This window comes from Sphaeramia orbicularis, chromosome 16 (genome assembly GCF_902148855.1).
Source record: "Sphaeramia orbicularis chromosome 16, fSphaOr1.1, whole genome shotgun sequence".
NCBI lineage: Eukaryota > Metazoa > Chordata > Actinopteri > Kurtiformes > Apogonidae > Sphaeramia > Sphaeramia orbicularis.
Genome location: NC_043972.1, coordinates 31,513,549 through 31,541,406, shown reverse-complemented (window position 1 = coordinate 31,541,406; position 27,858 = coordinate 31,513,549). Strand labels below are relative to the sequence as shown.

Below are 27,858 nucleotides of genomic sequence, written 5' to 3'. Positions count from 1 at the left end.
TATAATAGACACCTCAGGATTGTTACCTCAGTGTAATATATGACAGTAATTTGCAGTTTGAGATGCATGCATTAGTAGTTATAACAGCGCAATTCAAGTTTTTATACTTCCACGTATCGCTATTTCTCTCAACACTTCTTGGAACTATGAAAACAATTGCTTGAGTAAAGCCGCAATCCTGTGAGACACATCTGTCACTTACACCAAAATATAATAAACACTTGACAGATTACACAGTGAGGGTGTTTAAACAAATTTTGGAATATACCACCCTTTATCATGGGATTTAGTGTGCAAGAACATTTCCTATCCAAACCCCTGAGGGAAATCAGTTAAGAGGTATTTAATAATTTGAGGGTGAAAGCAAAATCCGTCGTTCCAAAATATTCTGTAGAAAAGTTTCCTCTTTCTCTTTTCAGGCACAATCTGATGCGTGCTCCCCCTCTGCTCACAACTGAAATCTGTTAATGATCTCTTTGCCTTCGTTTCTAAGTGGGAGCAGGCATCTTGCATGGCCTAGGGCAAGCGTTACATGCCGTCACACACTCCAGACGGGACTGCTTAACTGCGGTTTGGAACGCACAGGAATTGGGCTGCGGAATGTGCATACACTGGGAGGGGGGTTGGGATCATGGAGGAGGAGGAAAAGGAGGAGAAGGGAAGTGCAGCAGCGGGAGCATTAGCGCTTCACTCCCCTCATCACTGGTCTCCATATTTAGTGCTCACTGAATGTCTCTAATGAAGGCAGTTGATCACTTTGATTCATTTTACTGGAACCAAACATCTGCGCCGTCGGGTCCGTTCGTGCCATGTGCATCCCTTATTAGAGGAGTGAGGCGTTCTAAAATGAGATTGGGTGTGCACTCAGCAGTTAATCATCCATCGGAGGTCACTGACATTAGACTTCCTCAGGCCTCAGACATCCAACTGAATCCAATTTAACAACACAGCGAGGAGCATGTATAATTTTACAAAAAAGTTTATTATCTTTTAAAATGTTTGTACACTCGGTATGACAATGTGCTTACGCAATACTTACAGTAGAGTAGGGTGAAACATATTTTGTACATAAAAAAATTAATAAACAAAAAGAAATAAGAAAATCTCCCCCACCACTGAAATAAAATAAAGGGCTGTGAGTCAGTGGGGTCCTATGTTTTACAGACTGATGAGGGAACTGCATCAGGAGGGCTGAGCTGGTGAGGATGGGTGCGCTCACTGTGCTCCCTGACCCTACTCTCCTGGGTGCAGCTTTGGTAATATTACACTTCTATATTTACACTTTTAATCATGAAATGATAGTCCTTTTACAAAGTGTCTGCTTATTTAAACATTCCCCAAAACTATTATTCAATATATTCACATATAAAGCAATATACATATGTTGAGACGTTGTTTAATGCAATTTAATGGACTGCAATAGATTTGTGACCTAATGCTAATGCAACTACCTTGACACCAGGAAAATCTTGGAAATTCAAAAGTGATTCTTTGTGGAGCCAGGCTGAACTAAGTGTCGTTGACGTCTAACTAGGATTAACAGCAGTAAAAAGAATCAGAAACAGAACACACGTGGTGTTACGAAACTGTTAAAAATGGCAATGCTACAACCTTCGTCTTCATTCCTATGAGAGGAGGAAACAAGGCAGAACAAGTTGGAAGAGGGTTTAACAGGAAAAGGGAGAAACATGACACACAGCTAAACAGCACATCAAACAAAGCATTCAAACCCTGCTCCCGTTATTATTCACAAACTGATAAAAGACAAAGAAATATTGATCACTAATTTCCAACCAGCTGATCCCTATGTGAGTAAAAAGCCCATCCCAGTGAGGGTACGTTACTTGGAGCAGGGACACCTGGAAAATGTAGGAATTTCCATAAGGATAGCACTCTGACCTCAACCTACATCATGCATTCATAAAACAACAGAGGCCCCAAAAGTCTTGTGGTTAGAAGGCAGGGTTTAAGGAGTGGAAGCGTGGACCTCCACAGCCTGGTTAAAAGCAGCACCAGATACAGAGTCAGTGGCAGGGGGATGAAACGTGCACAAAAAAAAGGTGAGTGGAGCGAGACAAGACTGGACTCTTCTGTCATTGATCCATTTTGATTTATCGAAAATAACAAAGAAACTGATAAATACCAAAGCGGACTCCTTGGAGTACTCCTCGTTTTGGGGTTAGAAGAGTTAAAAAGTGGAATTGAGGTGATCATTTGATTTAAGAGCCACAAATGAAAAAAAAACAACTCTAAAAATCAAACAGTCCTTGAAAACATTAGTCTCTGTAGCACCCCTCAGTGTCACTCTTTGCATACGCTGCACCTGGATCTCGGGTCGTTCAGCAGCACTTGAGTCTCTGACAGTCTCAACAACAGGGCTCCTCTGCAAACCACAGCGCCTGGAGAGCTTCTCGGGCAGCAGTGCAATTCTTAGTGACAAGTATTTGTAAGAAACTACTTCACGGTTCAGGCTGGCCAGTTCGGTACACGAAGGAGTGAATGCAAAGGCAGATCTGTGCTTCTCCTGTGTTAGCGCAGAGCAAAGTGTATCATGTGTGCCCTGGATGGGACTAGTACACTTCAGTGTCCTCCTTGGGCCTGTACACAGAGCCAAATCTCTGCATGTACTTCTTAATGTACTCCTTGGTCTTGTGCTTCACATTCTCGTTACACTCAAGGTCTTCAGGATTCTTGCAAGCTTTTAACTCCTTATTCATAACTCCGTGAGTTAGCTAGAAGAGTGAGAAGAGATGAGAGAAGAGTTAGAGACACTACAGTAAATAATTTAATTGCAATGTATACCCATGGGGTGACAACACCGGATGGCTAATTCACTTTTATTAACTTTGTCCTTTATAATTTAGCCAATAAAACACAGTCTCAAATGAGTGAAGCCAAAACTGTCTCTGTTAATTGTGACCATGTCCTCAGAGTCCTGGTATGTCCGAGTGGCACACAGTACAAACCACTCCCCACATACACAGTCATTGGCCCCACAGGGAACTGTGGAAAAAAACAATGCTAGCCTTTGAAGAAATGCTGGTTGAAAAGAGCCTTTAGAGAGGAATGAGTAAAACAAAAGAGACAGAGATAATAGTTTACATGTACAATCTGTTCTAAGTCTCTACCAGAGGCAGAATACAAAAACATTTGGCTGGAGTCAGAAATTGTGGGAGCTCAACTATTTAGTTCTGGTTTGGGGGAAACTTTGAAAATGGTTCCTTTTAAGTTAAGCGCTGACCAATACTTTCATTGTGTTCTGTCCAAGTAGAGGCCAAGAAAAGGTCGAGAGCTTCTCGGCATTATTGGAAACAATAACTGTACGTGTAAATGCCTTGTTTAATCTTACCTTTCTGGCCAGGTGTTTGAAGTCTTCTGTGTTGCTGATGCGTCCAGATTTGCAATCTGGCTTCCGATAAGGATTTAGACATTGTACAATAAACTGAGACATCTAAATAACACAAAACACACATAAAAAGACATGTTAAAAGGGCATCAAAGGATGAATCTTAGTGTGGAATGTAAAACTCTAAATTAGATGTGTTATGTACATTTCCAGGCCTATACTTTTCATCTGGAACTTTACTAGAATAGCTTTGTGTGGTTTACAGTTCAGTTCAAGGAATATGAGGGTGGACGGTGATGATGACAAATGACCTCAGTAACAGAGGTCACAGCAGGATGTCACTCTTGGGTAAACAAATAGCATGAGTTGTGTTTTTTTTTTTTAAACCTTCATATTGTTTGAGATAATGGTGAATTTTGCGATTTAATCATAAGCATAATATGTATTTGCTATGCACATGCTATACATGATTATGAAGCGGAAAAAACTGTAGCATGGGCCTGGCATCTGAAAGCTGATCTGCATCTAACGTATGCATAGGACAGAGCAACATTATACTAAGCAAGATCTCTGTAAAACAACCACCAAACAGAATATTCTTTACAGCCTCACCTCTTTGCGAAATGTCTCTTTACTCTTTTTAGCCAGTTCACTGGAAGTGTCTGCTTCAGCTGTCTTTGTTGAAAACTGCAAAGAGAGAAGAGATGAATGGTCTCATTATAACGCTTGTTTGAGTGTCCATATTTCTTTTCACATTATACCCTTAACTGAAACCTAACACAATATCTTTCACTACATCTGGTATGAGTAATACTGACATAATATGACAGTGTCAAATTCTAAAATTCGCCCGACAGTCTGACTGGTGTACCAGCTCAATCAGACGACAACTGGCTGCAAAACAGTAGCTATCAAGGTCAGTGGGGCATTAAAAAAACAGCACCTGCTCAGCAGCTCCTTGATACAAAGCAGGGATATCCTGCCAGGATGCTGCCTCTCCAGTGCCAGACTTCAACAACAAAGTCTGGCAGCCAACAGCTGACTGGCGATGCCCACAATAAAGTGGTGAAGATCAAAGACGAGCACAAAGGATTCAGACACTGAAACTGCCTGGTACAAGAGTCTAGAAACTGTGAAATCAAAACGGTTTGCAAGTGCCGTTCAAGCACTGGACATGGACACCGTCTCTGTCTACACACGCTGGGAAAATGTCCATTACCTTGTAGCTGTATTTGGAGGGAAGTGCTGCATGAAAAACACATCTCTCGGTCTCAGTTTTGATGCTTTTGGTAACATCTTTTTTATAGAGACAAAAGGGACACTTGTGCAGTTGGATGTACACTACACGAAACCACAAATAAATGAATGCTAGGTCCCCCAGCTGGTTTCCATTATCCTCAGAGTCAGGATAAAAATGAAGAGGAAAAAACAAACGAGGCAGAGGAAGAGGAGATGAGCTGGGCCAACTCTCCCTCGTGGCCTTGAGGGTAACAGCTGAGCAGGGGGTGGGGCAAAGTCTTTGTCTCCATGTAGATTCTGATGAGGCCATTTTGCAAGCCTGAGTCATCGGGGAGGTCAGAACACTCACTGAATATGGTGCTGTGTGGATGGTGACTGTTCTACCTCCTTGACACACAGCTGACAGCAATCACTAGTGAAGCATCTTCAACAACCGCAAGGCAAACAAGCTATAATCATGTTCCTCTTCCAAACAGATTCAGGACCAAATAAAAACGTGAAGCCTCTTATTTCTGTTTGTTAAATAACTGGCCGGCCATAGTTTTGTTTCATGTCATTATTATGCAACGATCTAAGTCATTTAGCTATATTTTCTTTTGCAGATTACAATGATGCACTGCTATGAACATGAACACCATCAGTGCTGAAGCTCACCTTAGAAGGATTCTCATCATAGGTGGGTGTTCCCAGGTCCATCTCAGATTCATGGTCCACACTAGTATTGTCACTACTTCCTTCCCAAGTCGGAGGATCCCACTGTGTTTGTCTGATGAGCAGAGAGAAGTTAGATCTGATAGAAACCACGGCTATTAGAATTAACAAAAGCTAAGGCTAGAATGAAAAGTAGAAGTGAAAACAATTTTAGGTACTGAAGCAAAAATCTAAGTCAAAGTCTCCAGAAAATACAAATTCTAAATCAATGGAACAACAAGAAAAGTAAGATAATTGGAGCTTTGTTTTAACCTTAGACCTCATATCTGAAAAAGTAAAACTACAAACTAAACAAAGATTAGTCAGTTTCTCAAAATAGAAACCAAACAGGAAGCTCTTATAACCTCATTAAACAAACTAAGTTAAAAAATAAATGTCAAGTCTATACAAAAAAAAAAAAAAAAAAAAAACTTTCACAATTGTAACTGAGAACCCATATATCAGACATTCAGTAATGCTAACCTTGTGACTATATGGTAGTAGTAGATCTTGCCCTCAGGGTCTCGAGCCACTTTCCAGTTTGGAGGTAGGACAATAGTTTTGGGTTTAGGGGGAGAAGGAGGAGGCAGGTCGATCACATTGTTGGGTACTATCAATTCCTGATGAAAAAAAAACACAAGCAGTGAATGGGTATCAGTTTATTCACTTCCATGTATGGGTAAATTTTCCTTTGGATTGTGTGATAAGAAACACATACACTACATGTTTAAGGATGACTCCATGTTAAAATGACATTGAGTGTGTTAACAAATGGAAGCAGTTTCTATATTTGTTAGTCATGTCTTAAAATGTGGTTTGTGGTATGAGACACATCTTGAACTGTTAGCGCCCACTCACAGTTGCATAAATTAGATGGATACTACCCCCTTGTGGCAACAAAGACAGGAAGCTCATGTAGAAAATGTTGCTTTCTAATTACACCAAAGGCACTCTCAATGAGATTCAAGAATAAAATTAGCCATGGGAACAAATGACCTTTAATGTGACCACGAATTAAAACAAGAGAAAATATATGCCCAAATTCCAACCTAAAATTTTCAGCAATCCCAAACACTGTGTGACTGATGTTTTTTTTAAGATTAGTGAAATTAGTGTGTCATTTGGCTGTGAGACTTGTGGAGTCTGTGCTACCTGAGTTTGGGATGTGACGATGGTGGTGACGGTGCCTCCCTGCTGCACCACCACTCCCTGCTGATGGCCAGGGTATACAGGCTGGCTGTGCAGGTAGCTGGCAGCCGGCTCAGTGTATGCCTTCAGAAACACACAGTACAATCACATCAGACAGGTCACTTTTAGAATCATCAAATATGAGTAAGTGCCTCTTCATGGTTGGGTATAAAATACAAAACAGATAAAGGCGACATTGGGCCTGACTTTTTTCTTTTTTTTCCTTTTTACCATTCTTCCAATTTGCAAAAATATACTCTGTCATGATACAGGATTGCATAATGTATGTTTCATTTTCCAAGATGCAGGCAGGAAATTTGCATGAAGGAAGAATATACAACACGGAAGAGTGACTGATGCAAAACAGTGTGGTTCTAAACAGGAAGAACAGGTTCAGACAGTTTGTACTGAAGTTCCAAGTAAGAGAAAAAAAATGGTAAAATGTGATGAAACACATTGCTTTAATTTCAATTTTGAGAATTATCATGTTGTCATAAATACAGCGATCGTGATACACATCTCCATATACCACGCAACAAGATTTTGGACACATCACACACCCCTATCATGATAGTACCAATCAAGATACAAAATGACATATTATACCAGGATAAGACATTTTGGACACACTGCCCAGCCCTACAATCAGAACAGAAGAGCACTGACCTGGATGACTGGAGTGTTGGCTTGTGGGTAGGCTGTGGGGATGCTGTAGATGGTCTGGCATGGCTGGCCCTGATAGTAGATGGCTGTCTGTGTCTGAGCCTGTGCAGGAGCTGTGGCGTACTGCTGCGCTGGCTGGGTCTGCACGGTCACTGCCTGCTGCGTGGTGGGGTCCCACAGAGTGGTGTAGCTCTGCTGGCCCTGCACCTGAGGGGCCGTCTGGGCCGGTACAGAGAGGACGGCCACGCCTGCATCCTGGGCTGCTACAGTTGGCTGGGCATACTGCTGGGGGTTGCCAGTGGTGAGGCTGGCGGTGGTAATGTGCTGAGAGATATTCGAGACTGGAGTGGCCTGGGGAGTGGAAGATGGAGAGGGCATTCCGAGGTCTGAGATCAGACGCTGAGGAGGAGTCTGTTCATAGCTCATAGAAGGTTCAACTGCAGGGGTAGGGAGCAGAACTTTCCCTGCATTTGGGTTGGAGGGATCCACAAAAGTCTGGATGGGATACCCGGGTGGGTAGGTGATGAAGCCAGGGCTTGAGGTGTAGGCCAGAGTAGGGTCATAAACCATAGTCTGGAGCTGCTGCTGTTGCTGCTGCTGAAGTTGCTGTTGTTTTTGGGCTTCACGCTGAGCAACCTCCTGCTCGAAAAGCTTTCTGCGTTCCTCAGTAGAAAGTTTGTTCCGCTCTTTTCCACAGACTCCTCTTGGTGTCTTGTTGCTGTTAGAAGCATCGAACCTTTAGCAATCCAGACAAAAAATAAATATTTACCATTTTGTTAAAATTATTATAGTTAATATTTTGGGTTTTTTTTGTATTTTTGTAGTATTTATTTTTTGTTTATCATTTTAGTTTGGGTTTTTCTATCAGTTTAGTTTTGTTCTAGCTTTACAAGTGTTTTTTTTTTTTTGAGGACTTAACTAGTTTTAGTAATTTTTTAGTTCTTCAGGTATTATGGGGAAGTCTGAAAAAGACAGATGTTGAAAGAAAGTAGGAATAAAATTAAATGTGTAAAATCAAATATGATTATGAACCATTAATATTGGTGGAATAAAAATGTCAATTTACTTAATTCCATTTTGTTCATTTTGTGTTGCATTGTCCATTTGAGTTTTTATTTGAGTTAATCAAATTGTCTTTTCACTGCTCCCTTAATTTTTTGTCTTAACCTTCCAGCGACTACCTCTTCACTAGAATGAAAAATCCTACCTCTCCTCAGTGCGCCGGCTGCTCCTTTCATAGGATGAGGGTGGTGGAGATGTGGAGCGTCTCCTCCGTCTTTCGCTGCTGCGTGGTGTTTTGTCCGAGCATCGGTCACGGTCGCGGTCACGATCTCTGTCTCTGTCTCTGTCTCGATCTCTCTCCCAGTCTCGATCCCTATCTCTATCTCTGTCATAATCGCGATCCCTGTCGCGGTCCCTCTCCTTATCTCGCTCCCTTTCACGTTCTCGGCTACCTGAAGCGGTGCGTGGTGTCAGAGTGGTGTCTCGATCTCGGCTGCGGTCTGTTGAAAAAATCCAATTAGTCAAATTCAGACAAAAACAAATAGTAACCCTAAACCACACACAGATATCAACTTACCATCTTTTTCCACTTGACTCTTTTTTGGTATTCTGTACACCTCCTGGAAGGACAAGCAGAGTTTTTACTTTCAACTGTAAAATTCAACAGTATATAAACTGCTCACAAATGAAAATATGGCAGTATATCACATTCCCTCTCTTTGAGCTCACCTTTAGGTCTTTCCAGCTTTCCAGAAGCCTGGCAGCCATACCACTAATGTCCAAAGTGCTTAATTGTGGTTCCTGACTTCTCTCACTCTCTACATCTGAAACACCTTCCTCTTCATCTTGAGAAGGAGTTCCTGTCACTGATGGGTCCACAGAGGTCGCAGTGGCCTCAGAGGGTAAACTGGCCTCTGGAGTCTCGGAGCTTGGGGGAGCATCTGTTGTAGATTCCCCTGGTTGCTCCTCACTAGCAGGAGCTTTCTCCGTCTCTTGCGTCTCTGCCTGGACTTCAATTTGCTCTGAAGGTTGTTCAGAGGGAGGAGCTGTATCATCTGTTTTGATGGACTCACTCTCTGGATCAAGAACTTTACTGGTGGAACTTTCACTTTCTGGTTCAAGCTTCTCTGCAGGCCCCTCACTGGTCTGCTCCTCCATGTTCTCCTGATCTTCACTTGGCTCTTTCAGCCCTTCAGATTCATCTATGTGAACATCAGTTGTGTCCTGTTGGATGTCCTCTTTCACCTCTGTGTCCTTCACTAAATCCATCTCCATTTTGTCTTTGGCCTCCTCAGCTTGTGGCTGACTGCTTAAAATCATTTCTGAGTCCTCTTCTTTTTCCACCTTGACTTTCACTTCTGTTGTGTCTTTCGCTGGCTCTGCAGCATCAGCCACAGGCTCTGCCTTTACCTGTTTGACGTCAGAGTGTCCTGCCTGTGAGGATTCATCTTCTTCCTCATCATCATCATCCTCCTCCTCTTCCTTTCCATCAGATGCTTTGCTAGCATCAGAAAGTGCACTGTCAAGACTGTTCTCACTGATGATTTTAAGGCGGCGGTACACAGCTGGTTTTGAGGCATCACTGTCTAATTCTGGTACGATTTTTGTTGAGGAACCATCAGGGGTGTTGAGTGGTGTTTGAGCACGGGATGTGTTTTCACTGGAGTAGCCATCCATCTCAGTAGGGTGAGGGAAGGTTTTTGTCTGTGCCCAGCGCTGAATGAAAGTCAGAACTCTGCTTTCTTCTAGCATGTTCTTGGTGGAGATAGGTAACACAGCCAAGGTCTTCATAATCTGCAAAATGTGTGAAATAATGAAAATCAAAACATCAAATAGTTGTGTGTATGACTTTACATGTCATGTCAACTCTAAAACTCCCAGTCAGTTCAATGTGTTCAATGTTCATATGTGACTCACCTCTAACTGCAGTTTAATGTTGTTGGCACTGTTGCCCTTAGCTTCAGAAAGCTCCACCATGAAGATCCACAGCAAAGACAATCCATGATGATCTAAGAACTGCTTCTGGCATGATGGATTTTGGGTATCCTATGTAACATAAATATATACTCTGTCAACTTACTGTAAATGAAATGAAAACAACTGTATCTCATCGCATAGCCTAAATATTTTATTCAACATCAAGAGTTTGGTCGTACTTGTATGAGCTTAAGACAGATGAGTTTCTGCTCCATAGTTTCCACTCGGACCATCAGTCTGCAGAGGGCCACCACCTGTTTTTCATCATACAGGCCTTCCCCATTGTCCACCAACACCTCCAGTTCCTCATCAACCTATGTAAGGAAAAGGTAATCGACAACAACGGTTAGCATATTTTTCTTGGCAACTTTAAAAGACACTTATACTACTAAGTGCTGACATTATGCTTTTAACCTTCTGGGAATTAAGTGGATAGATAAGTCAAGGTGTGGAATTTTTTCACTGTGATGCAGACCTCACAATTTAAGTGAACTGTGAAGTCTGTAAATCTTCACATCTCTCTGTCATACACTGCAAAAGGATTTATGTTTTGTTTTTGTAATGTTTACATAGTGCGGTGGGTCATGTAGACATGGTTATTGAAAAGATGTGCTGTTATTATTATATTATAGATTGTTATGCTATTATTTTTGAAAGATTTTTTTTTTCAATACAGAGAGTTCAGATTTATGCGTCCACTTGGATTTACAGATGAGGCAAGTACATGTGCTGTAACAAAGAAAACTGAAGACACAGTATGTGGCAATGCTTCAGTATTCATTGTGCTTTCAAATCATTGATTTGTGAATTATAATTGAACTTTATTGTGAACTGGCAAAATTGAGCAGAACTGAAATGTTACTATGGGGTGGAACATCGATGACAATAAGCAGTTTCAATGGACAATTAATATTTGTTATTTCAGAAAGTCACACCAGAATTGATGATAAAAAAAATAAATAAAAAACTACTAAATCTGGACCATTGCTTGAAGAATGCTTTCACTCACCATGTTCATAAAAACTGTGTTTGTCCAAAAATAGCCTGCCTTTGGTGTTTTAACTGTACTATTTATAGATGAGACCAGTGAGTACATCTCTGTGAGTGATTAACATGATTTCTGTGCAAGTTTAAAACAAAATACTGTCACGACTGAAAAAATACTGTTTCCTTTTCAAACGCATCTCAAAACAATGCCAGAAAGACCTGAAGAACTGACCGTGGTTAGAGCACTCTTCCGACTGCGGTCTTTCTTCATCTTGCCACCAGCTGCTCGAACACTAACCCTGTTCTCTCCACCCAGGAAGCCTCTACAGCTGGGCGCCCCACAGAAACATTTCTGTGCTTCTTTGCTGGAGGGGAAGATAAAACAAAGGTGAAATCAACAACTGTGCCCTATCACGTAAAGGTTACATGACCACTCTATTTATATTATGAATGTCAATGGGTTCTCCTACGTGTTAAATGTTTTCCTACATCCATCGAAAAGTACAGACATTACAAAAATATAAGTGTGTATATAGAAACAGTACCCATATCTCTGGAACTGATAATCAAATGTCAGTTCTGTCCCTGCAGTGACAGCTTTGGTGGTGAAAAATCCAACGCGAAGCTGGCCGTTGACAGTCCACTAAAACAGGATTAAAAAAAATAAAATCATCACTTTATATTGCTTTAAGGCTATTTATACTCATATTTTTAGAGGTCTTTTAGTTTGTCACTGTACCTTTTGGGTCTCACAGTTAGGCTCACAGCTGTGGTTCATGAAACGGGAACAGTTACCCTTCAGCGTTGCATCAATTATCTGAAGAGACATGATGGACGGTCAGGTATTACCGTCAGACAGCCGCTACCAAATGTGAAACTGAACTGCAGAAGTATTACAATAACTGCAGTGTGTCATATCACCACTTACCTCATTATTCTTTAAAGACATGAAATAATAATGGATGTTCTTATTACGGGCATATTCCTTCACCCTTGTCTTAAACTCCTTGTGGTCCAGCACCTCCCCACAGTATTCCAGCACAAATGTGTTTCTGTGATAGTGATAAGCACAAAAAGAAAGAATCATATTTGGATTCATGTTTCTTTAGATGAGAATATTCTCTTTAATTATGGTATATATATATATATATAGTATAAAAGTGGAAAGAATACTATAAATATCTAACTATGCGCCCTACTGCAACCAAGAACAGAAAAAAAAACCCATTTGAACCTTTTTGTTGTTTTCCTTGAGATGGATGTTCATTCAAGCATGTAATAATTCTGTATTCTAAAGATTCTACAATGTAGCTTTGCCAACATCAGCAACATCACTGATAAACATTTTAAGAGGCTTACGGTGCCAAATCTTTAGCTGCTCGAAGTCCCCAGCCCTTGTCTTCCGTGAGAATGACCTCAAAATCTGCATGTTGCTTCATCTGAAAACGTCGATTGGAGCAGTAGATTCCATTTAAGCATCGGGATGAGCTAAGAAGAAAACAGGTCAAATAAAAGAATGTTAAGATGTAAGCTCATGTTTATTCTATTTACTTAATCACAGATATTTTACATCCATTATTTGTTTTTTAAACATACAATTAGCCGTATAGGGTGAGTGGGATGGAGATGGTGTTTAACTGTATTGTTTAGCTTGTATTTGGTGACCCATGATATCAGATACAACAGATATACAGCTCTGGAAAAAATTAAGAGACCACTGCAATTTCCTCTGAAATCAGCATGTCTGCATGTATGACAGCCATTCCATTCCTGTGTCTGTTGAATTCCAACACAAGCACACCTTATTCTACTGAATAAACAACTGATCCATGTATTATTTAAGAAGGAGAAGTATAAAAACCACAACTGTGGCCATCACTATCTTCTTGCAACAGGCAAAAACAATGCCATTAGTACCGCAAAAGTAATTGGAATCCAAAAATTACTACTGAAAACTCCTGGACTTCTGCTCTGTCAATGTTCCAAACTCTGAGAACTGGTTTATCTATCAGGACAATGCTCCTGACCTCAGCTAGGTTAATAAAGGTGTGGATGACAGACCACCAAGGCCATGTCATGGCAAGCCCAATCTCCAGACCTGAACCCACTTTGAAAACTTCTGGAACATAATCAAGAGGAAGATGGATGGTTACAAGCCATCAAACATTGCTGAAATTCTTGAATTCCTCTGCCAGGAGCTGCATAAAGTCATCCAACAGCAATGGTGGAGAGCTAAGACTTGTGAAAGCTGTCATTGAAAATCACTGTTATTTCACCATATATTGATGTCTGAACTTTTCCCAAGTTACAACATTCGTGTTGTGTTGTTTAGAAATGAATATGAACTGGTTTCCTTTGCATTATTTGAGGTCTAAAAACACTGCATCTTTTTGTTATTTTGTTATGTGTCACGTTCTGCAAATACATGCTCTAAATAACAATATTTTTATTTGTAATTTGGGAAAAATGTTGGTAGTTTAGAGAATAAAACAAAAACGTTCATTTTACTTAAACACACAGGCTACCTATAAATGGTAAAATCAAAGACTTTGATAATTTTGCAATGGTGTCTTATTTTTTTCCAGAGCTGTATATCAAAAGGAGTCAGGGTGGTAATAATGACATGCAATTTCTAATTTTGGCACAGCCAATGTTAGTCTTTTTGGGTTGCAGACTTAACAGTGTTAATTTCTTACCATTCAATCATCAGCAGTCGGTTTAAACAGTCCTCTCCACATGCCAACACTCCCTTTGAACGCTCCTCTCTGGACAGCACTGCACACTCACACTGCATTCTTTTAATGTCTCGATGAGATTTGCTCTTCTTTCTGCAAAGAACATTTAGAATCATTGAAAAAGGATTTGGTATCAGGTAATTCACAGTAAAAACAAACCACAGCTGAGCAGAATCTTACCTCTCAGTTAAGTACATATTCTCTTCGATTAAGTCAAAGTAAGGGGGCATCTTCTTAGACTTTGCCAACTCCTTCCATTTATTGGCATCTTGAAATTCCTGGAGATTAAGTGATGGGCGAAATACCTCTGCTGTGACTGGAGTTTCCTTTGAGATGTTCAGATCTCCATGACGCTCCCTCTTGCCTGCAGGTCCTGGTTCGGCCTCATTATCTGAATCTGACTCGATCTCTGGACGCCTTTTCTTAGGAGGACCCCTGCCTCTGTGAGGCCTGAAACTGTCTTCTCTAGGGGGGTCGGGCACAGCAGAGCCCCTGCTGTTGCTGCTTATTTCATGACCTTGCACAAAGCCTAGAGTGTTAGGCCCACTGGATTCTATAACTGATTTGCTGAAACTAGACAGTTTACCCCCGCTGTAGTCCTCATGGTCATTCGTGAGAGAGTCGGGATGGATTTCGCCAGCAGGATCCTGGTAACGCTCATGAGCATGGAGGTAGGGTTTTCCCAGTGTCTGTGTGAGAGGAGACTGATGGTTCCATGAGGCATTGCTCTGCATGTTCTCCTGTCCTTTAGGAGAACTTCCTGTTGCTTTAGCATTTTGCAGATGTGGCCCATAACTGCTATCCGGCTGCTGGCATGTACTGCTCGGTTGCTCTGATTGCGAAAAATCCCAACCTAAGCCGAATCCATTCTTTTCACTAATATCGTCAGCATTAGAAAAATCATGAAGTTTATAATGGGAGTATGTCCTTTCGTTTCTGCTGTTGACAATCTGTTTGTGCCCTTGCTCACACATACTGGAATTATCAAGGATGTGAGCTGGTTCTGTGGCACTAATATGACCAGTCATGTGAGGCTGGGAGCCCTCAGAGTGACTAGTGCTATCAATCATATTGCTCTGAGATTGACATGTTATACTACTATTGGTTGGACCAAATGTAAACGAAAGACTTCCTTGTGTTTGTTGTGGGTTAACTTGATTTTGGGCTTCACATATATTGACATCAGCTGCTATATTAGCATTCTGGAGTTCTGAACTATTGGCTGGGTGGCATAAGGATGCCCCTGTGTCCTGTGGATCCATTGTAAGGGAGGAATTCTTTGGCACCACCACCACAGAGTGCAGTCGTTTTATAGCCTCACCACAGTCAGAGTCATATTCCGAGTTGTCACTATCACTGGCCTCGCTATGACCGACTAATATGTCCGAATTAAGTGACATTCTTGTACTCGATTTGCTCTTGTTAGCCCTGCTCTTAGACTTTTCTTTGCAGTTGACGTCAACCAAACTTTGCATCTTTGCAGACTTTTCATCCTGGGATGCATCAGTTAAGTGCAGAGGCTCATCTGTGTGCATTTTGTCGGAAACAGACAGTGATAAGTCACAATGGTCAGTGCTGGTGCTTGCTTCAGTAGGCTCACTTTGGTCTTGGTGTACGTCAGGCATCGATGTGTCTGACCCAGCTTCCTGTTCCTCAGTTGGCTTCACTGGTTTGGAATGTGTTTCAGATTCTTGAAAAGTATTGTCTTTCATTTCCAAGTCTTGTTGGCTATTGTCTTTAGAAAACTCAATTTTTTTGACAGAGATCACCTTTTTAACAGTGGTCTTAGTCTCTACACAGACTGTCCTCTGTAAATTTTCACTCTCTGAAGTGTCCTGTCCGACAATATCCCAACGGGACTTTTTGGTAGCACTGCTGCTCTTTTTCATGGCATCAGTATTTTGCTGTTCACAAGTCAGGTGATTCTCCGATTCAAAAAATGATGAATCAGATTTGAGCAGTATATTCGTGCCAGACTGCTTGTTCACAGTCAGACCCTTATTCATTTCAACAGTTGCTGATGTAGTGTCCTCTTGGGCATCACGTGTGTCCATTGTATTGGCTGTTTCAAGTAAGGACTGTGGCCCTAGTAGGCAGTCAAAACCCTTCATTTCAGTGTTGCATGTTACACTAATATTACTACTGCATGAATTTAGAATTGCTGCATTTGACCTCACATGTAGTTGATTATTTGGAGAAATGCAATCCTTCACATTGGTTACATTTTCCACACCAGTATTTACATGCTTTAGACTCTCATCTACAGTTAAAACTGGGACATTTTTACCCTCAGTTTCAACACCTGAATTAATTTCTTTTGAGTTCTTAGATGGTGATTCGTGCAAAAGCTTCCTAACATTCTGATTACCTTGTTCATGTCTCTGGCATGTGTCATCTAGTTGAGATTCTGAGTTTTCTTTTTCACTTGGAGAAAAGGATTCTGTGGTGGCTGGACACGTTGAAGCTTTTCTGGGACTGTGAAACGCATCATTTGATTGTCTATCATGTTCGCTGGTTTTCACCGAAGATCTAGAGGGGGTCAAATGTTTTGAGTCTGACCTACTGGTCTTCTTTTGGGAGTTCTTACAGTTTTCCTCTGAACCAGGGCTTCTGTCAGAACCATGTGATTTTCCCCTGTGATCAGCCTCTGAGTTTTTTTGGTGTTTTTCATGTGTTTGAGAGTGGGTATGCAGACTGGAAGAAGTGGATTTACTGCTGATGTCCGATTTGTGATAGGTGCTTGATTTATGGTAAGTGGAATCAATATCAGGAGACCCCTTGCGTTGGGAATCTGAATCTGTCAATCGCTTCGAAGACCTGTCAGACTTTGACGACTGCCGACTTTTATCTACCTCTGAGGAGTGAGGGGAATCTACAGATTTAGAGGCTTTCTCGGATTTTGTGTAGGAAGATGACTTTGATTCTTTATGTGAGCTTGAATAGGCAGATGATCTGCTGTATTCACTTGTCCTTGTCCTTGTCTTCCTGTGGTCATCCTCAGAGTCTGAACTGTCCCGGGTTCTGTCAGTGCGAGAGCGAGACCGTCGTCTGTCTCTGCGCGGAGAACTCCTGTGTGATCTCCGATCAGAATCATGATAGTACGACCTTTCAGAGCGTGACCCTCTGTCGCCTCGGGATCTTTCCAATCGAGAGTGAGATGAACCTGTTCGAGACCCTCTTGATCTGGACCGTGACCGTGACCTGGACCTTCTGCGATCTTTTTCTGATCGAGATGACCGTGATGATGTGTGCCTAGAGTCACGATCAGATTTAGAGTAACTAGAAGACCTTTCAGGATTCTCTGACCGCTTAGAGGAACTTTTTTCCTTTTCCTCCACATATGAACCAGAGGAAGACTTTTTTAACTCTTTGCTTCTGCTGTCGGAGTTTGTTTTACTTTTGGAGTCAGCTGCTTTGCGGCTGGAAGACATCTGGACTGAATCAGCATCAGATTCTGAGCCATGGGGTGCACTATCTGAATGGGACCTGGTTTTCCTCTTATTGTCCTGCTCAGTACTACTGGAACTTTCTCCATCTTTTCCTGAGGAAGCAGCAGGCTTCTTGAGGCTTGTGGTAGTCTTTGTCTCTGATGCTTCAGTGTAAGAATCGTCAGCAGGGCAGACACTGACAATGTTCTGAATTCTGCATGGGAATTCAGGTGTACTCTTGCTTGTTGGTTTCTGTAGATCTTGACAATTAGAGGAGTGCGGCTCCTCTGGAACAACAGATGCTGGTTTTTCTTCAGTCACAGAAACACTAAGAATTTGTTTCTTGAAATGCATCTTTGACAAGTCTGTTTTCAGTTTAGCAGGGGAGACTGGTGTTTGAGAAGATACCTCTGCTCTTGATGTTGGCACCACAGGTGTATGCTTTTGCTCAATTTTGTTGTCTGCATTCTGCCCTCCTTTGTCTGATCCTGACTGTGATGAGGCAGGAGGAGAGTCAGCAACAGACTTGTCAGGGCTAGTGGAGACGAAGAACAGGCTCTGCAGCGGCTTCTTGGTCTGTGAGAAGCTGAAGGACACTTTCTGACGACCCTGATCCTCTAGATTGACCTTCATTTTGGTCCCTTTAGGCAAGAAGTGGTTGGACAATATGACTCTAGGAGACAGGCTTTTGATAAGGGCTGCTTTGGATAGGCCCTCCACCTTGACCTACAATAAGGGAGAAACCAGAAATAACAGAATCCTTTTATTAGAAACTTGCTATAACATTGGAAATGTATCATAACAGGTTTATAAAATATGCAAATTAAAAGTACAAAAAACATTTGTTTTGTTTGGTTAAGACTTACTGAGGCACCACTCCCCTCTTCTCTATGGTCCCATTAAAGCATGAGGGAAGCATATAAAAAACAGAAAAGACATATCACTTTATGCAGTTCATGTACACTATATTTACAATAACAACGTGGATATCATGGGGGGGGGGGGGGTAAATTATCCTGGAGTTGTTAAACATCTGTGCTCTCTTTCTAATCTGTGCTCTCCTTCTACTGCATGATAAGATAAGATAAGATAAGATAAGATAAGATAAGATAAGATAAGATAAGATAAGATAAGACTTTATTGCTCCCAACATGGGGAAATTTCACAGTTGACAGCAGCAACATACAACACACAAGTGCAGAGAAAAAGACATGATCTTGGTAATTCTGTAATTCTTGGTAATTTTGTATTCTCTTGGTATAACTTTTATACTAATAAATATCAATAAATTAAGTGCAATTACAAATAAAACAACACTAATAGGATACATGCAAACAAAAGAAAAACATGCAATCTACCCATAGATTAGACTGATACTAGACCTCAGGGCCTGCTACTGTGAGGCCACAGAGACAAACAATGGGCCACAATGTAGAGAAAGGCAAATAACACACAAAAATGGAGGCTGTGCTTGTCTAGCTAACATTACAACGAACTACAGTGTTAAAGTGCATGTTTTCTTCAAAGGCTAAGTCTGTGCAGTGGATAGTACTGCTCTGAATATCATCTTTTTTTCTTGTGTCAAAATGCTGATCACACTGAATGTTTAAATTCACTGCATATTACAACTGCTGTGACCAGAGAAAGGAAAAAAAATAACTTCTGTCATATTATAATTCTGTCTTTTTAAAAGTCTGTTAGGTTGCACAATAACAGTATTGAATAAAATGAAATACTGATGGGATAAGACATTAGTTGAATTTTGTGATAATAAATATCATACCTTTAAAATTATGCAGTTACCATGACGCTAATTTTATTCATATTTTTCCCTCACTCATCCACATCAGCAGGTTATCAACCAAGCTACACTAGGAGACAAAAAGAAATATGTAATAACATGTGTGCCTTGAATAGATGATACTAACTGATACAGGACATGGATGAATCTATATTTACATTGTGTAAAATGACAGCATCAAGATAACAGAACAAACACATGATCATGACACAATACAACTCAAACTAAGTAAAGAAATGCTTAATACACAAATGATCTACTTGCTAAAAAGTTCATCAAATCACAGTTTTATCTAACAACATCAATAAGTAATATAGTAATAAAGTAATATGATAAAGCAACATGCAGCCTATTCATTGTCCAAAAGGTACTGTGTGAAAAAATAAGTAAGTCACTTCATGATTTTGGAACACAACACATTTGCAGAAGTACTTCAGGCAGCAACAGTAATACAAAGCAAGTTGAGTACTGATACTATATGAATGTTAAATCACTATTGCTATATTTACATTAAATCATGCAGCGCTACTACAAAATATGACAGCCCCTTAAAAAGTATGAATAAACTGTAAGTAGTATAATATAGGTTGACTTTATGTGCAAGTAGAAGTAACACCTGGTTTAGCAAATTTAACAACGGATTAAACACCCATATATATATATATATATATATATATATATATATATATATATATATATATATATACATACATGAGACAGACTAATATAATACTGGTGAACTAAGACTGAATAATTGGGTTTCTGTTCTTTTTATATTCTATTACCGGGTGTGTATGAGCATGTGTGGGTTTTCCTGAGGGTGGTGGGCTCAGTATGGGTGCTGGGCAACAATTGGGTCATTTAATCCTTTAGGATTTCATTTTTTCTCGTGACCTTCAAAATGAGACACTTCTGCAGCAACATTCAGTTACTGTTACAGTTAGACTAACGTTATACCAACCAAAATACACTAGGGTTTATTGGGGTAAATGAGCTAAATAAAACAGTGTGTGTGTGTGTGTGTGTATATATACATATATATATATATATATATATATATATATATATATATATATATAAATAAAAGTATATATTATCCTCTGTGATATTCCTCTGAATCCCGTGTCTCTAAAAAGAATCTGTCTAGCTCTAAATATGATATTTTGTCCATGCAAATTAAAACATATACTTCTACTTGCAAAACAATGCATCTCTTTATTTGTATACACGGGATCAGGTAATCACAGGACAAGACACATTTGTACAATACAACCCTCTCAATGATGCAAAATTACAAATTGGTTTTGTCATTCTGGTTACTGTTAATCATCTAATCATTTGCATAAAAATATTAGCCCTTGTCCTTGACCTTGAAATCAAAACCTTTTAATGGTTAACTGGTACCACACATCAGCACATACTGCACCCAAAACAAAATACAACTACACAAATACACAAACATATCTGAAATCATATGATAATACTTCAAACAGGAGTGAACTGCTTTTGTTCTAATACCTGATTTCTGACTTGAGCAGAGTGTCCATTGAGAAACACGTCTAGGATTAGAAGGCCTGATGAGGCCGTTGGCCAAGAATAGTCCAAATCAGAGAAACGAGCCCCCCAAAGTGACACCACACCTGACAAAAAAAAGAGAAATATAGTTGTAGTGAACTGCATTTTGGTTGCCTTAAACACTTTTTAATCATTCTATCACAAACTTTAAATATTTTGACATCATTAGCATCTGATACATGTCAGTAAAATGAAGAAATTTAACTTCTTTCAGACACATCAAAGACATATGTTGATACTGTGACTGTCTTGTGGAAATAGTCAAATATGCAAATGAATGTGAGGTAATAATGTTGGGTGTCACATGTTTATAACCGTTAAGAATAAACGACTTCTTCTTCCTGAGATCCTGCTTATCTTCTGTTGCAATGTAGCAGCAGTGCAAACAGCACGTTTTAATGTGGTTCAGTGATCTGAGACATAATTTTTTACGTTTGTTTCTGACTAGTGATGTTCCTTTTGTTGTGAGGCAGCAGCAACAACAACAAAGTGAACAATAGTTTTCTGTGGTTTACAATACCACTTGATGTTCGAAGATAAAAGAAAACATGGATGCAGGACATGCAGACAACATACATCTCATTAAATACTGGTTAAACACACGCAAATAGCCCACGTATAAGCAAAGGGCGTCTATAAAGTATAATTTTTGTAAAAGTATATAAAAACACCGATACATAAAGATCCTCTAAGTGGTTTGAAGGAATTTTGGAGCCAAATGAGATACAGACTGGCCTGTGCGGGAGGAGTGGATGCAGCCAAAACATGGCCTTTAAAAGGATCATACATACCATGAAAACGAGTGGTGGATGTTAAACTAAATGAATGTAGTACAACAGTGTATTAAGACTTACTAAAGCGAGAACTGCAGTATAAGCAGAAGTACTTAGCATGAGAATAATAAAGTTATATTTTACTGTGATGGTCGTTTTAAGAAAGATTTCAGCTAACAGCTAAGCTAAACAGAGCGAGCTAACATTTACAGAAAGCATTAGTGGGCCATCTTTAAAGATATTATTAGCTTGTGTTGTGATGTGTATAATTCACATTACTGAAGATGACTGGGTAATACTGCGACTAACGATCGGCTCCGCGTGGTGATTCATAGGTTTAGGCAACATTGCAGAAGTAAACAATCACATTTGTTTTTATAAACGAAGACGCGAGACGAGGAACTCTACTAGCATAAGCGGCTAGCTTGGTTAGCCAACGCTCGCTTTCCAAGTGGTAGTCAGGAGCTAGCGTTATTGTTGTTAACATTTACTTATTGATCTTTGATCTATATCGGATACTAAAGTCGTAATAATTTAGTTCTCAAGACACCCGGGAATCCATTACTTCTTTAATTTTTATGAATAAGCAGGAAGGGTTACACGCACATTTCCGTTTTAGGGTATAATAAGAGTCCTGTACTCGAGTCTCTGCACCCGGCTTACCTAGCATGGTAGCTAATGATGTTTTGTCTTAATTGTGTGTGGCAAAATGGTTGACCAATATTCACGTAAGGCTAAGTAAGAAAACGGCGGACTGTCAAGTACTCACTTTACCAAGTGCTTAAGGTCACAAGGGTCCTCCATCCTCGAAATCACCGGCAATAGGCCCTTTGTAAAACATCAAGCAACAATGTAAACCGACGTCAAATCCATACGGAGCTGTCGGAAATGATACTCGGCTCAGTAGCTCCGCTTCTGCTGCGCCCCGGACTCAGCCTGTGTGAATGTTGGTGCGATGGAGCTAACGATAACTAACATAGTTAAGAGTTAGAGGGTACATCTAAACAGCTCGTATGTTTACAAAAAACAATTCTCCGCAAGTTTTTTAATTTGGCAAACCCAATGATATTATGCCCTAATCATATTACACACACTATCGACCTTTCAAAGCAAAAGTATCGCGGCAAGATGTTTCGGTGCCTCGCTGCACCACGCCAAAAATCACGTGACAGACAGTCCCAAATGAGGCCTCTGTCAGAGATACAAATGGTGAATACGGAATGCACTTTCACACAACTTAGTTGAAACATGTGTTTACTTTAGTCAAACGTCGCTGGCTTTTATTTCCTTTATTGCACATATGATCATCAACGGAAACAACAATAATTGTCTGGTTTCTATTGCTAGTACAATATTAAATTGTCCAGCAGATGTCGCTGTTTATACAACACCTAATGCTATTTGAACAACTATTTCAATACACACTCCATACCTGTAGGTGGTAGTGTGGAGCTCCACTGATTCTTTACTACATATTAAAAACAAAAAACGAAAGAAGAAGACTTCATGCCGTCGTGTTTGAGAACATTACCAGCGGGATACGCGGTTGATTTACTGACCTCCAATAATTCGCTTATCGCGTTGTTGCGCAGGAATCTGTTGTTGTGACTTCTGTAAGTGTTGTTGTTGTTGTTTCGGTGGCCGTAGTATGGTGTTTTTTAATGAATAAGTTGTTGGAAAGGCGGGTCACTAATGCTCGTCAAATAAGCTAACGCCTGAGGCCTAGCTGTCTGGGTTTTCAGTGTTTCCTCGATTTCCAACGGAATGAGACCGCAGTGAATGCCTCATAACGAGTGTTTGTCCTCGGTGGTGTATTGTTGTATTATATGGAAACGGTGCCATTGTTTTTTGGGTAAACATGAGTTGACCTCCTGATACACAGCCGTATTTAAAACAACAATCAGTTCAATATTAAAAGCGGTCAAGGGTTAACTGATGGTGTGACTTGAAAGCACGTCATGTAAGAACTTGTGGTGTGTTCCCATGGAGAGAAACTGTCCAAGTCTCTGGTTTTATATATTGTGATCTGGTGCAGTCATGTTAACCTGATGATCAGGTTGATTTGATTTATTCAGTTTGAGATGGGCGAGGGTTTGGCTTGAAGGAACGGAAGATCAATGTGATTCATTGTTGAAACATCGGGTTTTTCGTTGTGCCAGAATCAAAGCCAGAAAAGAAATATACCACTTATTGAGAGTGAATAAAGCATCTGTTCAGGGTGAAAAAGGTTCTTATAATAAACAAAACACAACTGTAATAGCCCACACTTCTTGGAAATCTGAATATGTTATGACTCCACAAGACTGGCCCATTTAAAGGACAGAGAATTTGGACGGATTTCTTGCGCTGATATGGATCCCGTGGTTGGACAAGTGGAATTGGTCAAAAACATCTTTCCAGTAAAATGGGACAACACCTGGAAGATTGATGGTAGTCTGTAGAGACATGGTTGTTGAAGTGAAACAATAGCTACAGTGAATTGTCTGTGTTTTGTTGCAGCACAGTTGGATTTTGTGAAGTTTTGAGAGAAGAATATATGTAGCAAGGGTATGTTGACTGTTGTTTTCAGATCATCTTGTATTTTACTGCTTTTGATGGATTATGTAAATCTGAATGTGGTGGTGTTAATTATGTAGACCACTGTGGCAAATGGTTGGGTCACAGAGACGTTTACCAAGCTTTTATGAAGTCTGATAATTATAAACCTGGTTATACAGTCCTTTTACGCCTTTGTTGTGGTTTTGAAATGTATTGGTGAAGTTCTGCACCAGTGGTATTGTATAAATATCCAAGAGGAATGATGAAGGCTTGAGTCTTGTGTGGATCTTCACAGCAGAATTTGCTTGAATAGTGGCCTCATAGTCTTTAGTTGATTTTAACTGTCATTTATAGATAAATGGCACATCCATAGCGTCGATGAGGATTTTAATATAGGGGCCGGCCAAGCAGTAATGGATGGACAGCCTTACAACATTTTGCCCTTTCACAACTATTTATGGTAGAAAGATGAATGATACCTCATTTTGCAGGGAATAATGGGCACTTTTAGATATGTGATTGAAAAAAATGTTTTAACTTAATTTTCTGTCTTAAAAATAGTAAAAACCCCTCAGTAACTGATGGACAGAAAATTAACATCTGTTTTTGACCACTTCATAAAACCTGCCTTTAAGTGCAGTTCCAATTTTCCTAAAACTGTAAAATCGTTACTGTTGGTCCTCTAGGGTGTGTATTTTGCAACACAGTAAACGGTTTGCATTTTTTCAATATATAAGGGCATAAAATAGCAGGAGTTTTGCTAAGTGTTTTGGTAACGGATGGACACAACCATAATGGTAACGGATGGACAAGGGAGAATAATTACAAGTTTCAGTTGTTTATTAAGCATAGTTATTTGTATATACGTTGCATATATGTCTACAAAGTCAAATACCTTAAACAAATGTAATTAAGTAATTTTTACTTATATTTATCTCAGTTTATTAGATATTTGTTACCACTGTAACAAGAGTAACAAAAGGTTTGGTAGTCCAGTGGAAGAGGATCAAAGTTATGCTTTGAATTGTACTGATAGACCGAGCATGCAAACATAAATTTATGCATAATTTAATGCCATCTAAGTATTTTTAAAACATTTAAAAAAAAAAAAAACTTGTGCTGGACACTAGAAGTAACATACTTTTAAAATATGTAAGTCTTCAAAAGGTGATTTTAAAAAATTTTTTGGATCTAGATGTTAACCTTCCCTTGGCCAGCCCCTATATTACGAACTGTAGTCTATATTGGAATTGGAATTCTGCAGTTTGGAATTTTGCAGTTGGGTTTGGATACATAGCTGTTGTGCACATCTGTCGTTTTGTTTCTCTTGTCTTTGAAGTATTTTTTTCTTAATTTTACTATTTGGGTTAATCAGTGACGGAATTTCAGGAAAGTGACGTTGAGCTGGAGAAGCTCTGTTAGGAATAATACTTTCTGTTCCCTTTTGTCTGCAGGTGCAGTTGTTTGTGTCTCAGCATGGCCGTCGTCATCCGTTTACAGGGACTGAGAGTCACAGCAGGTTCTCAGGATATTCGCCAGTTCTTTACTGGCCTCAAAATTCCTGATGGAGGGGTGCATATAATTGGTGGCGAGCGTGAGGAAGCTTTCATAATATTTGCTTCAGATGAAGATGCAAGAAGAGCGATGACGCGTTCAGGGGGTTGTATTAAGGGTTCCCCTATTAACTTGCTACTGAGTAGTAAAGCAGAGATGCAGAATATGCTTGAAAAAAGTACAATGACTGTAGAGCTGGATCAAAAGAGGATACTTGAAGAGAATGCACGACGGCGTGATATGGATGATTCAAGGATGGCTAGAAGATCACTGGATCCTGACATGGGCAGAAGATTGGGTAGCAGATCAGGTCATTCACCTTCCACCTGGAACCAGAGGGCTTCAGGTCATGATGACGGCTTTTTGCGTTTGTTTCTAAAAGGAATGCCTTTCTCTGTGACTGAAAAAGATATCTTTGACTTTTTCAGTGGTTTAGCTGTTGAAGAAGTAGTCTTATTGAAAAATGAGCGTGGCCAAAACAATGGAAAAGGTCTTGTGAGATTTGCAACAAGAGAGGATGGGAATCAGGGGTTGAAGAGAAATGGAGAATACATTGGCTCAAGGTATGTGGAAATTTACCCAACAACTGAAGAAGACTGGCGTCGGGTTGTTGGTAAATTACAGATGGGTACAAACACAGATGGCAGGTTTGAAAGAGGGGAAAGAGGGCGATCACCTGTTTGGAGCCAGAGGAATCCACAAATCCATGGGAGGTCACGTTCACCTTTGGTCCGGAGTACACTGTCGTCCACCAAGGAGGAGTTCTGTGTTTTGTTGGAAAACTTATCTTTCGCAGTTGGGAAGGATGACATTAAAATGCTTTTTCGTAAAGCCAGGCTTCAGGATGATCAGATTCTCCACCTACTTGATGCTGATGGAAAAAGAACTAGATCAGCATTTGTGCTCTTCAGTAGTCTGCAAGACTACTGTGATGCCTTGAATCGGAACAGAAGAGAATTATTGCAGCGACCTGTCCATATTCACTCAGTCTCGAGAGAGAAAATGATCACTCTTCTGGAATCTCAAAACACCAACATCAGACCTGTGGGAAATTCTGAAGGGTGTCAGGAAAGGCCTTCATCTTACCACGACGATCCTTATGACGCTGAAAAAATCTGTCTGCATGTGCAGAACCTGCCATTTGATGTGCGGAAAGTTGAGATCATGGACTTCTTCCTTGGGTTTAATATTTCTGAGGACAGGGTTATCTTGCTACGTGACAATCAAGGTGCTGGGCTTGGAGAGGCTTTGGTTGTGTTCCAGTCTGAGTCAGAGGCTGTTGGTGCCCTCTCTCTCAATGGACAAAGGTTTCTTGGGTCAGAAGTCATTCTAAAATGCATTTCACGTTCTCAGATGCAGGACATTACAGGGCCTTCAATACCACAAGAGCCACGGCTGAGAGATGAACGCTACTCAGTCAGGAGTATGGAGGCATCCTTTCAACCTGGTGACAGAGATTATCCTGATTTCAGGATGCCTCATGGTGGTAATACACCGCCAATTAATGTACAGGATTATATGCGTGGAGGTGGTGACTATGACCCTTTTGGAGCAGGCCCATGTAGACCACAGGGACGAGGTAATGGTGTCCAAGGTGGCTCAGGGCCCCCGCCTCAGCATTTTGGTACCCCCACCTGCATAAAGCTACTCAACTTACCTTTTCAAATCAAAGTTGAAGAGATCTATGACTTTTGTTATGGTTATAATGTTATCCCTGGATCTGTTTCACTGCATTATGACAGGAGTGGGGCACCAAAAGGCTCTGCAACTGTAGTGTTTGAATCACGCCAGGAGGCATTAACAGCAATTGATGAACTAAGTGGCAGACCAATAGGTCCAAGAAGAATACAGCTGCTGTTGGTGTAAAGGTGATTTTGCTTTTCAAGGCATGTGAAATGCCCAAGTAAACTGTATAAAATATGCAAAGTTGGCGTGTATATATATATTGGTGACAAATTAAGTTAATGGAAGAATTTGCCTTTTTTTTTTTTTTTTTTTTAATGTCATGGCTTTGTATGATGTTTAACACGATGAGTTTTCATTTTACATTTTTAAACTAAATTTTATTTCCATTTTTATTTCAATTAGTATTTTTCAACAAAATACAGATTTTTATTTTAAATGTTCATCTTTAAGTAAAAATTGTAGATTTTTGACAGTTTTGTATTTTCATATTTTGCCAGTGCAAACACATTTTGCAGACAGATGTGTGTGTGTGGGGGGGCTGTATCAATAAAAGGTGATGTTCAATCAATCAAAGCTGTTCTTGATCAGTGATTATTTTGAAGGTCAAGTTTGATGTATACTATCAGATAGATGAATAGATAGATTTCAGAATTAGCCCATATTCTTGGATTACAAT

At 40.1% G+C, this 27,858-nt stretch overlaps 2 protein-coding genes across 5 annotated transcripts; one reads left to right on the top strand and one right to left on the bottom strand.

Annotated features, from left to right (window-relative positions):
• Window positions 1-963: 963 nt before the first annotated feature.
• Window positions 964-22,562, bottom strand: setd2 (SET domain containing 2, histone lysine methyltransferase). Of its 4 annotated transcripts, none has more exons than XM_030158632.1 (22): window positions 22,174-22,562; window positions 20,575-20,696; window positions 18,122-18,143; window positions 14,008-17,981; window positions 13,789-13,920; window positions 12,452-12,580; window positions 12,021-12,144; window positions 11,832-11,909; window positions 11,638-11,735; window positions 11,325-11,457; window positions 10,285-10,419; window positions 10,046-10,174; window positions 8,858-9,922; window positions 8,706-8,748; window positions 8,334-8,628; window positions 7,130-7,862; window positions 6,428-6,547; window positions 5,759-5,895; window positions 5,240-5,351; window positions 3,959-4,033; window positions 3,350-3,451; window positions 964-2,732 (listed from the first exon to the last, which is right to left on the bottom strand). In XM_030158632.1, the coding sequence occupies exons 2-22, from the start codon at window positions 20,601-20,603 to the stop codon at window positions 2,571-2,573; spliced, it is 7,827 nt and encodes a 2,608-aa protein (XP_030014492.1). In that variant the 5' UTR covers window positions 20,604-20,696; window positions 22,174-22,562; the 3' UTR covers window positions 964-2,570. The 4 variants fall into 4 exon arrangements, with proteins under 4 accessions (XP_030014492.1, XP_030014494.1, XP_030014491.1 ...); XM_030158634.1 differs by lacking the exon at window positions 22,174-22,562 and adding an exon at window positions 19,039-19,126; XM_030158631.1 differs by lacking the exon at window positions 20,575-20,696.
• Window positions 22,563-22,893: 331 nt separating this feature from the next.
• Window positions 22,894-27,750, top strand: rbm12bb (RNA binding motif protein 12Bb). Its single transcript, XM_030158635.1, has 2 exons — window positions 22,894-23,017; window positions 25,397-27,750. Exon 2 carries the CDS (start codon window positions 25,419-25,421, stop codon window positions 27,360-27,362), a length of 1,944 nt encoding a protein of 647 aa, XP_030014495.1. The 5' UTR covers window positions 22,894-23,017; window positions 25,397-25,418; the 3' UTR covers window positions 27,363-27,750.
• The last annotated feature ends 108 nt before the right edge of the window (window positions 27,751-27,858 follow it).